This window comes from Mesoplodon densirostris, chromosome 2 (genome assembly GCF_025265405.1).
Source record: "Mesoplodon densirostris isolate mMesDen1 chromosome 2, mMesDen1 primary haplotype, whole genome shotgun sequence".
NCBI classification, from domain to species: Eukaryota; Metazoa; Chordata; class Mammalia; order Artiodactyla; family Ziphiidae; genus Mesoplodon; species Mesoplodon densirostris.
This window is the reverse complement of record NC_082662.1, coordinates 54,039,827-54,057,320: the sequence shown is the minus strand read 5'-3', so window position 1 is coordinate 54,057,320 and position 17,494 is coordinate 54,039,827. Positions and strand designations below refer to the sequence as shown.

At 41.9% G+C, this 17,494-nt stretch overlaps 1 protein-coding gene across 3 annotated transcripts in view; it reads right to left on the bottom strand.

The window, feature by feature from the left end:
• The window catches only part of NFIA (nuclear factor I A), a 386,801-nt gene that overhangs the window by 24,283 nt on the left and 345,024 nt on the right, over window positions 1–17,494 (bottom strand). For 2 of the 3 annotated variants that reach the window (XM_060089880.1, XM_060089881.1), the window contains exon 10: window positions 14,546–14,637. The exons of the other annotated variant lie outside the window; for it this stretch is intronic. In XM_060089880.1, the coding sequence (XP_059945863.1) occupies window positions 14,546–14,637 (92 nt within the window). The remainder of the gene's footprint in view (window positions 1–14,545; window positions 14,638–17,494) is intronic. 3 annotated transcript variants of the gene reach the window in all.

Below are 17,494 nucleotides of genomic sequence, written 5' to 3'. Positions count from 1 at the left end.
GCACATCGGCATCGTTCTAGATGGGAAATTAAGGCTCTACATGGAGTTTCTGGAATGGAGAGATGCATGCATGTGTGTGCGCATGTGTGTGCATGTTACGTGTGTGCATGCGTATGTTGGGAATGGATGGAGAAAAAGAAGCCTTCCACTTGGCTAAAGGATGCAGCCTAAGTAATACAGTATGCACCACTTATTTAAGTCCCGGTGGTATTTCAATCACTCACAGCCATCTGCAATTCAATGAGGATCACCACCCCATTAGAGCCAGTCATGTCAGCTGCGTATCTGACAAAATAAACATTCAGAAACTGTGCTCCTAGGTTCATAACTTGTTTTTGCACTGGGATTTTTTTCTTCTCTCCCTCATCCAGCATAAAGTTTAATAGTTTTTTAATATGAAATTATACCATACATAGAAACTCTCCATATACATTCCTTAGTGTATTTTTCCTCACAACCAGAAACTGAAGCTGTTAGCTGAGCTTTAACTTGCTCCTTGGGAGTATGCTAAGTATGTTCTTAATAAATAAATATCATTCCACTAGTTAGTGAGAGAATTAATGGCACAGTTTATGGAAAATGGACATGGGAGGATGGAGGGAGAGACGAGGCAGCCCAGGGGAAAAATTACCAGATTACCTCTGTGGTTCTCACCATATTAACATTTCTATGTCTCTACCGGCAATCACGGGTCCCTGGTCCCAAAGATGAAGGAGATGCATCCTGCCTCACTTCTGGTGCTGATGGAGGTTCCATTCTAAGGAGTGAAAAGGCAGCAGCACACGTCAGCTTTCCCCGTGCCAGCGTGGGGTGCTGGGGGCTTTACATTCTAACCATATTGAATTTTCACAAAACTCTAAGTGGAATGCAGGAATTAATTTATAATTTTATAAATGTGACATCTAAGGGTCAGAAAGGCTAAAAATTACCCCAAGGTCACTGTAGAAGTCTGCTCAGGCTGCCATAACAAAATACCATAGTCTGAGTGGCTTAAACAACAGAAATTTATCTTCTCACAGTTCTGGAGGCTGGAAGTCCAAGACCAAAGTTCTAACTGATTTGGTACCCAGGGAAGGTCATCTCCCTGGCTTGCAAATGGCTGCCTTCTTGCTGAGTCCTCACATGACAGAGAGCATGCTCTCTGGTGTCTTTTCTTTTCTTTTTGTTAGCTGCACTGTGTGTCTTATGGGATCTTAGTTCCCCGACCAAGGATTGAACCTGGGGCCACAGCAGTGAAAGCACTGAGTCCTAACCACTGGACCGCCAGGGAATTCCTTGTCTTTTCTTAAAAGACCACTAATCCCATCATAAGGGTCTCACCCTCATCTAAACCTAACTACCTCTCAAAGGCCCCATCTTCAAATACTATCACATTGGGGGTTAGGACTTCAACATATGAAATTGGGGGGGGGTGTTACAATTTAATCCATATGAGTCGTGTACTGAGATAAATCAAAATCAAGTCCATCTGGCTCCAAAGCTTCTATTTTCTCTACTATGTTATACTGCCTTGGAGAGGAGAGTACCTCATGACCATAGGTCTTAATGCTGCTACTACCTGTAAAATCTCAGACCTCATGCATGTTAAACCAAGCTAAGTTAAGGTTTCTTCACATACAGAGATCCCACTGTGCCCTTCACCTGCTTCCCATCTCCCGCAGAATAAAGTCCAAGTGCCTTATCATTGTATAAAGGCATGTATGTATTCAAGACTGGACCCCGTTTAACTTGCCAGCCTCATTACTCAACATTCTCTGTCATTTACCTTACATTAACCAACATATGAAACAGAATTCTCTGAACACACACCACTGTTTCTCTGCATGTGTTGTTCCCCTTTCCTGGAATGGAATTATTTCTGCCTCCTTCCAAACTAGCTCATGTGAAATCTCCTCTAGAATATCTTCCATGAATTTCCTGCTTCTCCCCCAGGTTAATTATCTACTCTCTGCACTACCTGTAGATTATACATACTTCAACTGTTTCCCTTACCATATCTTACTATAATTTGTTTACTTTTCTCCTTAAAAGTCTGTAAGCAATGGATGGCAGGGATTGGATCATATATATCAGTAGTACCCTGGTGTGGTAGGTACCAGGGATATAGTATGTGCTCAGTACATTCTGGTTTCTTTTTTCTCCCTAAGGACAATCACATGGCTGGTGAGTGGGACAGATGAGCTAGGAATCCAGATATTTTGACCCCCAGCCCAGTGCTCATTTTACTCTACTAAGATGCACTATGGTCAGTTCCCTTACTAGACCTTTCCATTGTATTGTCCTACCATTCCCACCACCCCTGACCCCTGGTGCTACTGCTTCCCCAATACACATACATACACACTTGGCCATAGATCCACGGAAGGGAGATTGTACTTGAGAGGGGCAGAACCTGTGTTCCACGAAGGCTGCCTTAAATTTCCTTGAAGATGCAGCATATCCAGCCTTGGAAGGCAGTGCTGGGCACTTCCCACATTGTTAAGGCAGAGCTGTGTGGGCCCAAGGCTGCCCTGTGCTGAGGATGTTTGTGCCTGGGCTGCAGCTCCATTTAGCCCAACACATTCCGATTCTGGGGGTGGGGGGTAGGGGGGTGGGACGGGTGGCAGCATGTGCAGGGAAGGGAGAGTGTGAGGGCGAGGAACACCAGGCCAGGACAGCCTGTCCTAACTGTGTCCCAGCTCCAACCCAGGGATCCAGCTTATCACGAGATCATGTGGTTCATTAGTTAATGTGTAAAGCATTTGTTAAGTGAAAAGCCAATTAGAAGTGCTATGTTACTTTGTCTCTGATATAAAGGAAGCGATGTGAAGCCTACGGAAAAATTCTCAGGCAAATATTTTGGGGGAAGCCTGCACTGTGGAATGTAACTTAATGAACAGGCTCCAATGAAAGGCTATACCCCCAAAACATAGGCCACTGATAAAAGAATGTGTCTTCATCCTCAATAAACAAACAGGAAGGTAAACAAATGGGTGTGGGAAAAGCGGCCAGGAAGAATCATTGAGAACTCACGTGAGATCTTTGAGAATCTCACGTTAGACAATAGGCTCTGGCCTTGGAACTATGTGTATCTGTGGAACCTTCAAGGTCTTAGACTCATTAGAAGGCCTGGGAAAGCCTGTGTCCTAAAGGAACCTCTCCTAATGTGAACAGTCATTATTTAGAGTGCAGAAACATTTGGTAAAGCAAATTCTTCCCCGGTATGGGATTTTCACATGCAGGGGCTTTGTGGAAAGTGGGAACCCCACCTGTACTGCCTTCTCTCCTCAGAGCATGTAGCAGGGCCAATGCACTCATTTTCCTGTTCTCTGAACTCTGTTGACTCAAGCTCAGCAAAACCAGGCTCTTTTCTTTTGCAAAGGAAGCATCTGGTTCCAAGTCATAAAAGAGAAACCCAGAACCTATTGCTGACTGTTTGATAAGCACCTGGGAGGGCACGTGGAGGGCACTGTTTCCCAGAGTTCCCCTGCAATTACAAAGGCACATGTCCTTCAACGCAGCCTTTTCAGAGTCCTCGTTTACCAGAAGAACCTTGACCCGGCCCTGTGGGAGCTGGTCTGCAGAAAACTCCAGTACTTCTGCCCAAATCCTGGACTCCAACAGAGGGCTGAAATGAGATGATCACTGTACACTCATACATGCACACAGCATACCTGTCTCCTAGATGCACAGGGAGTGAGTGTGGAGGAAAGGCACTGGAAGGAGACAAGCAGCAAGAGAGGAAAGGAGTCAAGTGCAAGAACAGGAGTTGAAAACAGCATGGAACCTACCAGGGAATGAGAAAAAGGCAGATGGCAGATACTGTTAACAGTCTACCCACTAGCTATTGCCCCTTCTTTCTGCAATTTTGTTTAGGGAGGACAATAAGACCAACCCTGGGTAATGAGTCATGATCATAGCCAATCAAGATAGTTTTGTGCTGGCTTTCCTGGCATCCTTTGCAACTAAAGATTAAAATGTGGCCAGTTTTAGTCAATGAGACCCAAATAGAAATTTGTTAACAGGAAACAGGGAAGGAATAAGGCAGGATCTTTGTTCCCTGATATGAGAGGAATAATGGGGAAGGATATGGGTATGATGCCTGGAGCTGCAGCAGTCATTTTGCAGTCAGAGGCACCTGCTTGTGGATGCTAAGAATGGTAGAGCAGAATGTTAGAAAGAGCAAGGTTCCTGCTGGCAACATGTAGCAGCTGAAACAATGCCAACAAGCACTCACTGACAGATCTCTTGCTATGTGAGAAAAGAAAACCTGATTGGCTGAAGCCACACTTAATTGGGTTTTCTTCTATGAGGTAGATATTTTATCACCTTCATTTCATAGATAAGGAAACAGAATTTTAAAGGGTAACATGTCCAAGATCACTCAGATAAATGGCACAGCCAGGACATGAAAATAAGTCTATTGTACTCTTTTCATGACTTTTTCCTTGTTCCCCTAAAGAAATCAGACCATGAGTGTCAAGAGCATTTCCCTTAGGAACCCTCCTACGCTGCTGGTGGGAATTAAGTTGGTGCAGCCACTATGGAGAACAGTATGGATGGTGCTCAAAAAACTAAAAATAGAGTTGCCATATGATCCAGCAATCCCATTCCTGGGCATATATCCAGACAAAAATATAGTTCAAAAAGATACACACACCTCCTATGTTCATAGCAGCACTATTCACAATAGCCAAGACATGGAAACAACCTAAATGTCCATCGACAGATGAATGGATAAAGAAGATGTACACATATAGAATGGAATACTACTCAGCCATAAAAAAGAATGAAGTAATGCCATTTGCAGCAACATGGATGCAACTAGAGATTATCATACTAAGTGAAGTAAGTCAGAAAGAGAAAGACAAATACCATATGATATCACTTATATGTGGAATCTAAAATAGGACACAAAAATGAACTTTTATGAAACAGAAACAGACTCACAGACATAGAGAACAGACTTGGGTTGACAAGGGGGAGGGGAGAGTAAGAAAGAGATGAAGTGGGAGTTTGGGGTTAGCAGATGCAAACTAATATATAGAATGGATAAACAACAAGGTCCTACTGTATAGCACAGGGAACTATATTCAATATTCTGTGGTAAACCATAATGGAAAAGAATATATATAAAAAAGAATGCATATATATGTATAAATGAATCACTTTTTGTACAGCAAAAATTAATACAACATTGTAAATCAACTATATTTCAGCTTAAAAACAAAGCGCATTTCCCTCAGTATCCTGAAACTTCCACTGACTGGAAACATCATTATCAAGACACATTTCAGGGCTTCCCTGGTGGCGCAGTGGTTGAGAGCCCACCTGCCGATGCAGGGGACATGGCTTTGTGCCCCGGTCTGGGAAGGTCCCACATGCCGCGGAGCGGCTGGGCCCGTGAGCCATGGCCGCTGAGCCTGTGTGTCCGGAGCCTGTGCTCCACAACGGGAGAGGCCACAACAGTGAGAGGCCCGCGTACCGCGAAAAAAAAAAACCATTTCAGGGTTGGAAATTTTGACGGCAGTGCTGCATTTGATACCATGGTTTTCTGACTTCACTGTAAGGCTATCATCAAATTCTGATTTAACTCCTCTCAGCTCTTTACACCCATTCACAGCTTCTTGTTTCAATCGTTCCCCCCTCTTCATTTTCTATCCCACTTTTCCCACAATCCTAAGGGCTAATTAAATAAATACCAGACGTTTGGTCCTTTCTCTTCTTCCACGAAATCTAAACTTTCCTGTGAAATCTCCCTTTTCTCTTCCCCTTCTCCATTGCCACTGATCTCATTTAAATACTGGAAAAGAAGTAAGCATGAAAAGAACCACTATTTATTGTGCACCTACTGTGTGCCAAATCCCATGTAAGCACCTTAATTCTTTCAATGATCATCAATTTGCTTCAACTAAGAAGTTTCCCCAAATCTTTTTGGAGCAAGGCAACAAACAAACAGAAAGGCTAAAACCAAACCAAAATATGCCATTAAACATGATGGGATCTCCGAAGTATTAAAAACTGAGCGAGAAAAAGGAGACCAGTACCTAGAACTGAGGCTCCCACTTGGCTCAGAAGTGAAATTCGTGGCTGAGGACAACTAAAGCGCGCTGCCCAATTTAAAAAACCTGAAAGACAACGGTTCTGTTTATTGAAAAATGTATTTTAAGCGTGTCTCATAGGCTGTCCGTGAGTCAGCTGCCAAGTGTTTGCGAAGAGAACATGGTAAGAACTTACAGGCTGGGGTGGGGGCTGGGAAGCTGGGGGAGTCGCTCCTGCCCACAGTAAGGGGGAGCAGATGGCAGGGGTAACATCTCCGTGAGGCGGTGCTGACTATTCAACACCTACGGCTGGAGCAGAGAACATAAGAGAAAAGAATGACCAGGCACTGCCTTTCCCCGCAGATTCGGGGGGGTACACTCATTTGCCACAGCCCTTGCCACCCTCAGAGACATGATTTCCCCTTGGGAAGTCTCCTCTTCCTTGGGGCACAATTTGGCTTGAGAGAAGAAACGGGGTGCAGGGCAAGGATAGATGTACCCAGTTGAATGAGGCTTTTGGAGTACCTTTAGGGCAGATGCTCAGTGGAAGAATCCACGAGATTCTGATCTTGTGGAGGTGTTGTCCTAATTTTGTCCTAACTGGCTGGTTACTTTAGATCCAGCGTTTGGTGGGCAGGTTCTGCCCATATCTACACAGTAGCACACGAGGACACATACAAGTCCTTCCCTGATGGGGCATGCTGAAGGGAGTGTGGGCTCTGGAATCAGAAGCGGGTTTGTGTCCTGGCTCTACGAGCCCCCGGCTATGTGGTTCTGGGGAAGTCACTTCCCTCTCTTTAAACCTCAGTTTTAAAATCTGTATAATGGGGATAATAATAACGGCTCTGCCTACTTCAAAGGGTTGCTCTGAAGATCAAATGAGAAAATACTTTGTAATCCAGAAAATACTGTTTAAATATGAGTTTAGTTATCAACTGAACAACAAATGCTATTATTTGTTGAGCATTTAACAGGTGTCAAGCACTTACTTTCTCTACACTAACAGAATTTAAGACTCAAAACAACCGTAAAAGGTAGATAAATACAGTTATCACCATTTTACAGTTAATAAACCAGGCTAGAAAAATTGAATTACAAAGAAAAAATTTTAAAACGTACAAAACATGAAGTACACATACTACTGCTAAGTGATGAAATAAAGCTCCAACCAAGATCTGAAAGGAAAGCTCACAATCTCAGCTGCTCTGCTATCTGGGCTCTGGGCAGAGGCTGGTTGTTCTCACAGATGCAGACTAATGTCATTAGTAAAGGTCTTTTTCCCAGGCAGGATGAGAGAATGAACTCAGTCTTGATTTCACAGATGCAGGCTAATAGGAAACTAGGGCAGGTCTTCAGAAGAACCAAGTGCAGCGTCGGTCCTATTCCTTGATGTGAGAGGATGAGTCAATCTTAGACCATAAAGAGAAAATGGTCAGTAACCTTTCATTATAAATGGTTAAGGACGAAGATAGTATTCAGGAAAGAGAGCAGTTCTGGAGACAGACTGGTTCAAACCCTGACTACCTCGTTTGCCATGGGGCAAGTATACTCTTTGAAACTTCAGTTTCCTCATCTGTAAAATAGGGATAACAGCACCAATCTTAGAGGGCTCTGAGGCCTGTAGGGAGTGCAGGCACATAACTTGGCACGCACTGGAGCTTAATACAGAATGCCCATTTGGCCAATTAACTTTTTTCAAAGTTACGAGTAAATGGAATTTTATCTGCCATTCCTCTCCAATCCTGGGAGTTTTCAGCTGTATGGGCTTGTAACAAAAATGCTCAGATCCAATGCTAACTAGAAGGGGGAGGATATTTTTTACTTTCCTTTCTCTAACGAAATCTGAGTTTCCTGCCTTTGCAACTATCCAGGCTGCTCCTTGAACTTCTGTGTGGTACCTAACCTCCTACAGACAGGCAGCTGGAGTCGGGGCAGGGAATGGCTTCAGCTAACTGCAGTGCAATCTCAAGTGAGCTTGGTGTCCTGGGTGAGAACATTACACAAGAAGGGCTGTTTCTTGGAAATGAGGGATTGGGCGTCGGGGGGGGGGGGGTCTGGCTGATATGTCAGCAGTGGGAAAGGATTCTAATTTTATCTGCTTGGTCCAGAGAAGACAGAACTCAGCGTGTCTCTCTACCTAAGATGGGATAAAGCCTTATCGGCCAGCTCATGGAAAAAATTAAAAGTACAGGAAAAAGGTAAAATGTATAAGAACCAGAGCCATATCATCAGTCCAAAGTTAGACAAGGAGAGAAAAGCTATCTAGCCTTTTCTGTCCCTTCCACTCTTTGGAAAGTTCTTCTGCTCAGCTCTCTGGTCTCGAAGCCTCTTAGGCAAATCCTTGTTGTAACTGGTATCACACTGCATTATTAATGTTGTCATTACTATTATTTTTTACATCTGTTTCCTCTATTAGACTTTGAACAACTTGAGGAGAATTGTTATTCCCTGCCTTCTGTAGGTCTTGGGAATATAGTCAGAAATGATGAGTGACAGATGAAAGGGACTTAGGAAGTTTTGCATTTTGCAGATTGCCTGAGCTTTGGTTTCTTAGGCAGAGTTTCAGGAATATGACACACAGAATGGCAACAGATCCAAACGCTCTCCATATCCACCACCTCCCTATGTTCCCTGTGCATCCCCACCAAAGGCAGACAACGGGTGCTCTGCCCATAATTTAGCTCTGCAGGGACCTCTCCAGATCAGCAGGTTTCCAGCACAGTGAAGTGTGTGGTTTGTGCATACATTTGTAAATTTCATGAGGCAGAAGCAGCCACACTGCTTGAGAGTCAGGCAACTAAATGATTTATTAAGCAAAGGTTACAGCACCTGTGCCTTTTTGTCAACAAATCAGGCCCATGCCATGCCAAGCGATTCTTCTAATAACCCAAATGGTAATTTGGTTTTAAATAGCATTTCAGATACACAATTCTGTTGAGGTAGAACAGTGATAGATTTGGGTGGCAGGGAAGAAATGCCTGTTTTTTAGTATTGTTTGCACTCATTTCTCATTTTAAAGAATTAGTCCTCATTGGTGTTCTGCAGGTTAAGCATTTTATTTGAACATTCTGATTAAACTAGAACCTGAAAAAAAATGAGTTCTTTGCTCAGTCCTTCTGTGTGGGAATTGGTATTTCTATTTATTACCTCATGATGAAATATTAACTTTTATTCTCTAAATAAATGCCTCCTCTTAATGGCTCTCATTTTCAGGGATCAGATTAAATTATGAGATGCAACTGAAATGGCCATTGGCTTTCTGCTGTTTGAGACGATGCCATGCTCTCTTATATCATTCAGTGGGCGTGCAGGGGACATTAATAGTGTCCAAAGTGAAGTAAATACTCTATGCCCCAGAGGCTTTGCTATATGTTGGTATCAACTGTCATGGTGGACAATACTGAAAAATAAGAGATTCTGGGTGGTCACGGTTTCTTAGAACAGATGGGTGTTCTAAAGACTGTCAGGAGGTGGCTACCCCCCCCCATGTTAATGATGAGTTACAAAATGGAGGAGTATAAGGAAAACGAAAGGCAAATCATGATAGCAGCAGAGGTAGCAGACAAGTGATTCAGAAGAATGGGACAGATAACTTGGCAGGAATGTTCCAACAGAGCCAAAAGCTGGGGTGAGACAGACAATGCAATTGGAAGGCAGTTTGAAAGAAAACTAGCTCAAGGCAAGGCTAAAGAGAAGGCAATTCTGTCTCAGTGAAGGGAGGAATTCTCTGGAGGAAAAAAGATAGACTGGAAGGGAAGGAGGAGAAAAAATGGCTTTCAATTATCCATGTTATCTTTCCCTACCAATCATTACAGATGATGAATAGGTGCAATAAAAGCCAATATTCAATTTTTCCAATTTACATGGAAAGAAGGCCATAATATATTGTTACGGGGAAGAAACAGCAGGTTACCAAACAGTGTATATAATATGATCTCATTTTTGCAATATATTTGTATGCAGAGAAGCAGTCTGGATGGATTTAGACAGAAATGTTAACAGTAGGACTACAAGTGATTTTTATTATTTTTCCCATCTGTATTTTCCACAATTAACATGTATCACGACTGTAATAAGAAAAAGTCTTTTTTTTTTTTTGCGGTACGCCGGCCTCTCACTGTTGTGGCCTCTCCCGTTGCGGAGCACAGGCTCCAGACGCGCAGGCTCAGCGGCCATGGCTCATGGGCCCAGCCGCTCCGCGGCATATGAGATCCTCCCAGACCGGGGCACGAACCCGTGTCCCCTGCATCGGCAGGCGGACTCCCAACCACTGCGCCACCAGGGGAGCCCAAAAGTCATTATTTTTAAACTTCCTTATGAATCATTTAGATTCAACCCATATCTGCTGGCTACCCACTATGTGTTGGACATGAGAGCACAAAATGACAGTGGGTTTTTTGATAAACAATTCACTCTTCCTGGCTGTTTTACAGAATTTTAGACTCTCAAGTGGAGAAAGGACTATGAAGAGTTTATCTAATGATTACATTTAAAAAATTGCGGTGAAATACACACAACATAAAATTTACCATCTTAACTATTTTGTTTTTTTTGCTGTATGTGGGCCTCTCACCGCCGTGGCCTCTCCCACCGCGGAGCACAAGACCCGGACGCGCAGGCCCAGTGGCCATGGCTCACGGGCCCAGCCGCTCTGGAGCATGCAGGACCCTCCCGGACCGGGGCACGAACCCACATCCCCCGCATCAGCAGACGGACTCTCAACAACTGCGCCACCAGGGAAGCCCCATCTTAACCATTTTTATCTATCTATCTATCTATTTATTTATTTATTTATTTATTTTTTTGCTGTACGCGGGCCTCTCACTGCTGTGGCCTCTCCCGTTGCGGAGCACAGGCTCCGGACACACAGGCTCCGCGGCCATGGCTCGCGGGCCCAGCCGCTCCGCGGCATGTGGGATCTTCCGGGATCGGGGCACGAACCCGTGTCCCCTGCATCGGCAGGCGGACTCTCAACCACTGCGCCACCAGGGAAGCCCCTTAACCATTTTTAAATGGACAGTTTAGTGATATTCAGGACATTCACACTGTTGTGCAACCATCACTACCACACATCTTCAGAGCCTTTTTCATCTTATAAAACTAACACTCTATACCACCAAACAATAACTCTCTATTCTGCCCTCTCCCCAGCTCTTGGCAACCACCCTTCTACTTTTTGTCTCTATGAATCTGACTACACTAGGTACCTCACATAAGTGGAATCGTATAGTATTCGTCCTTTTGGGACTGGCCTATTTCACTTTGCATAATGTCTTCAAAGTTCATCTATGTTGTAACACACTGCAGAATTCCCTTTCTTTTCAATTCTGAATAATATGTATGATACCACATTAAAATGGTATATACACAATAAAATATAGATACCATATTTTGTTTATCCATTTATCTGTCAATGGACATTTGGATTGCTTTTACCTTTTGGCTATTGTGAAGAATGCTGCTAAGAACATGGGTGTACAAGTATCTCTTGGAGACCCGGCTTTCGATTCCTTGGGGTATACACTCATGATTAGATTTTAGTGCAATCTCAGATTTAAAACCAGGGAATACGTCAGTGGTATTCCTGAGAGTTGAGCATCAGTCTCTGTTTGAATATCTGCAGGGAAAGGTGCTCACCGGCCCATGAGGCAGTACAGCACAGTGGTTTGAGAGCATAGGCCCTGGAGTCAGACAAAACTGGGGATGCATTCCTGCTCCGCTCCTCATCATGTGTGGTCTTGGGAAAATCAACAATCTCTTCAGATCTCAGGTTTCAAATCTATAAAGTGGAGATAATTATATATATCCTATTGGGTAGCTGTCAAGATTCGTTGGATAATGTACCTAAGGTACTTAGTACATAGAAAATGCTCAATAAATAGAGGCTATGTATAATCAAAGAACTCTTTTTTTTTTTTTTTTAAAGAAAGGTCTTATGATAAACTGAAAGCTGCCTACTTCAAATGTCTATTCATTAGTTGGAATTCTATCTGCTGGAAAAAACAGGGGCCATATCTAATCTGTCTTCTACAGGTTGATGTTTCAAGTATTTTAAGAGGTTTCTTTGGGGAAAAGAGAGACCATTTTATTTTGTATTTGCTTATGGATTTCTGTGCAGGATACCTCTCCTGCATTTATAAAGCTTAGCTTACCTGCTTGGGTGACACTTCAATTTTTACTTCTTTAAAGGCAGAAAAGAAAATATTGTTTTCCCAGAAAACTTTTCCCATAATTCAACTAATACAAATTTCATGCCTTATTAACAAAAATATTTATATAGAATAATGCAAGCTTGCCTAGGAAATTACTAATCTGCAGGCCTTGTTCAAATTATGTCTTAAAAAACTCCTGTAAAAATTCCTCTTCTGATGTCCTCTCAAAAAGATTACCTAAAAATATTATTTTTATGACCTATATCTATATATGCCTACCACTTTAAATGGTTCCAGAAAGTAGTTCCTCCAAAAAAAAAAAGAGTTAATATATATACCTAAATATTTAAAATACTTAGAGCACATAATTTTTATCTCAGGATATTTTTTTTGGGAAAAAGAGTAACTCCATTAGTGTGGTTTCTCATAAGACAATTGGGGATGGCTTTCTTCTAGCCAAAAGTGGCAGGTGCCACTGTGATAAAAAAACATTTAAGCTGTTGTCTCTATGATGCCAAATATTTAACAGAAACCCAAAAAATTCAGTTCCAGATGCCAACACTGGGTCTACATGACATCATTCATACAGATGCGTAGAAAATCTGGATTTTTAAGAATTGAATTTTTGTGGTCAACATCATGAAGACTCAGTTTCTGGGTTAAATAAGGCATTTGTGAAACAAAGCCATGTTGGAATAGAATACGTTTTGATTATAGAGAAACAAATTGAATGGAATGCAGGGTACAGTTTCAGTTCAGTGAATCACATCTTATATAAAAATACTATATAAAATACAAAACAGGACATTTCCAAACTGCATTTTTGAGGTTCTTAATGAAGTAACCTGAGCCCATTGGTGCTTTGAGAAAAGCAATCATCCAATGTAAAGCTACTGTCTCCAGTTCTCCCCTTCTCATTGACCTTGATCATGTGAGCCAAAAGTACAATAAGAAATGTTCTTCTACTGTAATGCCTTTGAGGTAATTATTCAACTTCAAATTCACCAGTTAAATATTTGAAGGTATGGGAAAATAAGCAATAAACTTGAACAATTTTATGGGGAGTACTGAATAGGCGATGTTAATCCCAGATGCCATGTACCTGCCAGTTTCAGAAGAAACAGCAGAAGTGGGAAATTCAAGAGTTAACCTTCTCCCTCCCCTCCCTCCTTCCCCTCTCCCTCTCCTCCCAGCTGCCTCCTCTGAGGCTGTACTTTCTGTGACCCTGTTTCAGTGTAAGGAAGGCTTCAGATGCAATGCTGTTTAACCCACGCTGTCGACACAGCAATAAACTAAAACCCTTCACAGAGAAAGCAAACGGACCCAGGAAAGCAAATCTATCTCGTTCATAAGCACCTGCTCATAGTGTTACAAACAAAGATGAATAGTTATAAATTAGGCATCTGGAGATTACATACCGAGGCGCATGCACAAAATATCTTGGAGAATTTTTCAAACACTGTGATGAGAACCTCAAAGAGAAAATTCTTTATGTCAATTCTGATAATATACAGTCACATTCTAATTAGGAGATCAGAGAGTAGATTCTTCCAAAACTTGCATCTAATTCTATTCCACAAGTCTCTAAGTATCTTTATATATGCTACCTTTGAATTCCGAAAGTCTTTCACTGTTTCTCAATTAACAGCAGCTATTTCAAAACTTTTAAAAGAGATTCTTTCTCCTTGGCCTGTACTAGCACAAAACACAACTATCTATTGAAAAACAAACTCTAGATGTCCTGGCATACTCTTTTTCAATCACCTACCTCAAAATATGACATTATATTCACATAATCCCCTCCCACCCCACTGGGGCCAGCGAAGCCAGTAACAAACACCTCCTATTTCAGTACCAACACCAGCAACTTAACAGCGCTCAGGAACCCTTTCTTTTCCTTTCTCTTAGGAAGTCTGCCAGGTTCCTGGGGACCCTATAATGAGTACATAAGAGTGACTGGCCCCCCATTCCCAGCATGCACTCTGATGTCGCCGGCAGCCAGAGTATACTTTCCAGGTTCAATAGGGGCCTACTTCTGTCTGCTTGCATGTAGAGAGGCACAGATTCCTAAAAGAGGGAGCACACGCTATCCAGCCTGGGAAAATTTTCTTCCCATAGCAAAAGCAGTTCCGGCACAGAAGCCCTCCTCTCCTACCCCCTCAATACAAGAAGCAAAAATTGCAGGCACTGTTTTCCATGATTTCTAAGAACACATGGAAATGTGGCTGAAGGGCCAGGATGGGTAGGGGTCGGGAGGAAAGGGGACTGAACAGGGGCTGGGAAATGCAGCCTGTTGTGCCGAAAGACGAGTTACAATGCACCTGATGAATAAAACAAGCTGCACCACATACAGAAAAGATGAGAGCGGCCCACCTGTGTCTGTTGAGGGATATTTACAAAGCTTGGATCCCGTGGTCCAACACTGACGAATCGGTTTGCGGGGGAGGTGCTGGGTGTCGAGTAGGCTGTGAAGGGAAGGGACACATGCGTTCAGGAAGCAGCACGAGATTGCACACAGAAACAACACCAAAACACACAGTCTCCGAGCCTACGAGGCTGATTAACAAGGAAATGTGCAAACACTGTAGCTAGCAGAGGGACCTGGCTAGCAAGGGCATTTTAGACAGTCAAAAAGGGAAGGGGTGTTGGCTTCCAAAGACTGTTGGAATAAAACGATGTCAAATTGGTGCTCAGATGAGCTCTTTTCTCCTTCCATCATACGAATTAGAACATGCAGGACATTTGTAAAGTATACTTTCTGAGTTAAACATGAGCTCTGGGGTCAGAAAGAGATATCCTAGTCTTTAAAAGCACAGGAGAAAGAAATTAGGTAGAAAGGGGAGGAAAGTAGTTCATTTTACAACCTTACTTTTCACACTATTACCCTCCTAAAGATCATGAAATGTTCCTGTGCCTCTATCTCTAAATATGGAAGAGGAGTCTTTATAGAAGGGGCTGGGTTCTCCAGAAAAGTGGTGGAAAACCATTTAGAGCACGCTGTCTTTACAGGCTCAGTGGGGCGTCTAGAATTTTATGATGCACAAAATGCTCTTACAGTACTAACATTTGTAGTCTTCCCACCCTAGAACCCTTCTGTTCAGGCACAAACCATCAAGATCCCGTGTAAACCTGGAACCTCAGGTACCACACTTCAGCCAACTGTCCTTTTCACAGTATATGAACGTTTTGTTGTTGGTTTTTATACTTATATTTAAGAGCTTCACTATAGTTTAGAGAGAAAAAATTCTGTGGTTCTGGTGTTTCATTGGTTCATACATCCAAATGAACATTTTGTTTTCTGGTGTCCTTCAATTCACTTCTTTACCACAAACTCCAAGGATTTATTCACATTCTTTCTTTACTAAAATATTTAGATAGACTATTACTTAATTTCAAATTTCTTAACAATACTTGTAAAAGGCATAAGTTTTCTGGACTAACACGAGACATGCACCATCTAAAAGATGAAAAGGATTTGCATTTCTTAAAAAACACAGATAATTGAGGGAATAATACCAAATTCCTTTGCCAGATTTTTTCCCCCCTTGTTGACATCATCTGCTTCTCTTCCTTTGATTTTCTGTTTCACAGAAAACTGCTCAGCCTTCTTGTTTCCCTTGTTAAGCACATCTAGAGATAAAATTTCCACCAATCTGGGCCAAGTCCTATTGGTCATTAGAGCTAAGTCACCCACGCAGAGCTGTGATGGTCATGTGGGTATGGTTGTGTTAAATCAGCATGGAACAGAGGAGGAACATAAGCTTCCCCTGATGTCTATTATTAAGAAACTTTTTGTTGTTGTAGTATTTGTTTTAGAAGAATTCATCCAATAACAGCTATATATAAAATGATCTAAATATATGATACACTGTACTGTCTAGCAACGTGAATCCATTGATTTCTTCCCCAGCCTATCCTATGTCAGATTAACCTGAACAGATTTGAGAAATACCTCTGCATTTAGCCATTCTGTATGTGCCTCTCACTCACTGGTATGGGGGAAATTTGCTTTTTGAAAAAGCTCAGTAAAATACTCTTTATTAATTGTTTCATTCAGCCTATTGCTCTTCTTTGATATGCTTTCAGAAGTCTCAACAGAAAGTTATGTATTGAAAATGATGTACTATAATTAGCTAGTAGTGAATTTACCTGCTTCTAGGGCACAAAGAGGATGTGGGAGAGATAAGGAGGAAGCTAGTAGATAAAATAACCTGTTAAACCTGTTAGCCATTAGGAGAAAAAAAGTGTTTTTTCACATGTGAATAGGTAGGTAGGTTGAGAAGGAACAAAAAGGCATGAAGAGTAAGCTAAGGTTCTAAGACTAAATGACTGATGACAGATGCTGAACCACGAGGCCTTGGTTTGATGGTCCTAGCGGAGCAGTGTGGGCATGTCAGCCCTGGTCACTGCAGACACACAGCAGGATTTCCTATGACGTTTTTACCATACTGGTGACGTCAGAAACATGCATGCTGATTGATCCTAGGATACACGGTACTTTTTTTTTCTTTTTCTTTTTGGTCTGTGAATATAGTTCTTCATTGACCATACATAGCACTAAATCTGGAAAAGTCTGTATTACATCCCATTCTCTATTTTGCCATTTTGAAAGTAGGGTTAGCATCCAAATAATTGAGCCACTCAACGTTACCATGAGGCTAACAATTGGCTATTGTCCCTTCTTCAATCATGAGACAAAACATCCCAGAAGGCCTTTAATGCTCTAACAGGCTATTAAAACTTCTCCAAACTTTATTCTGGTTTTTAAAAAAGAGAGCAATGCTGAGAGAGGTGGTAATGTGTTTGCCTTTTTAAGAAAAGGATATTACAACTACAAAAATCTGAGAGTCTCTGAGTTCCATCGAATGGAACAAAAAGTGCCCAGGGAAATTTATTCTATAGAAAGTTGATTCTGGGAAAAATCAAGGACACAGGAAAAACAAGGGAAGGAAGAAAGTCTGACTCATCTTCCATTATTGTAGCTAAAATAGACAGTGTTCACCTATAACAGGATGTAGTTCCAGAGATGATATGACATAAGTTGAATTTGATTTTCCTAAAGAAACAGTGGAATGAGGGAGTTATCCTGTTAAACAAAAGCCTCAGTTGAAACTTTTTATTAAAACAACCACATATACCATGGTGAATCAATTACACATGCCCAGTTAAGAGCTTTCAACATGAATATAAAATCAAGTAAAGGGGGAGATGTGGTAATGAATTATATACAACTGTGTTTACTATGCTATTATATCACATTCATTATCTTTCTCAATTATAATTTTTGCCTATTTACAGCAGCAATAATCAAATGCTGCTGGA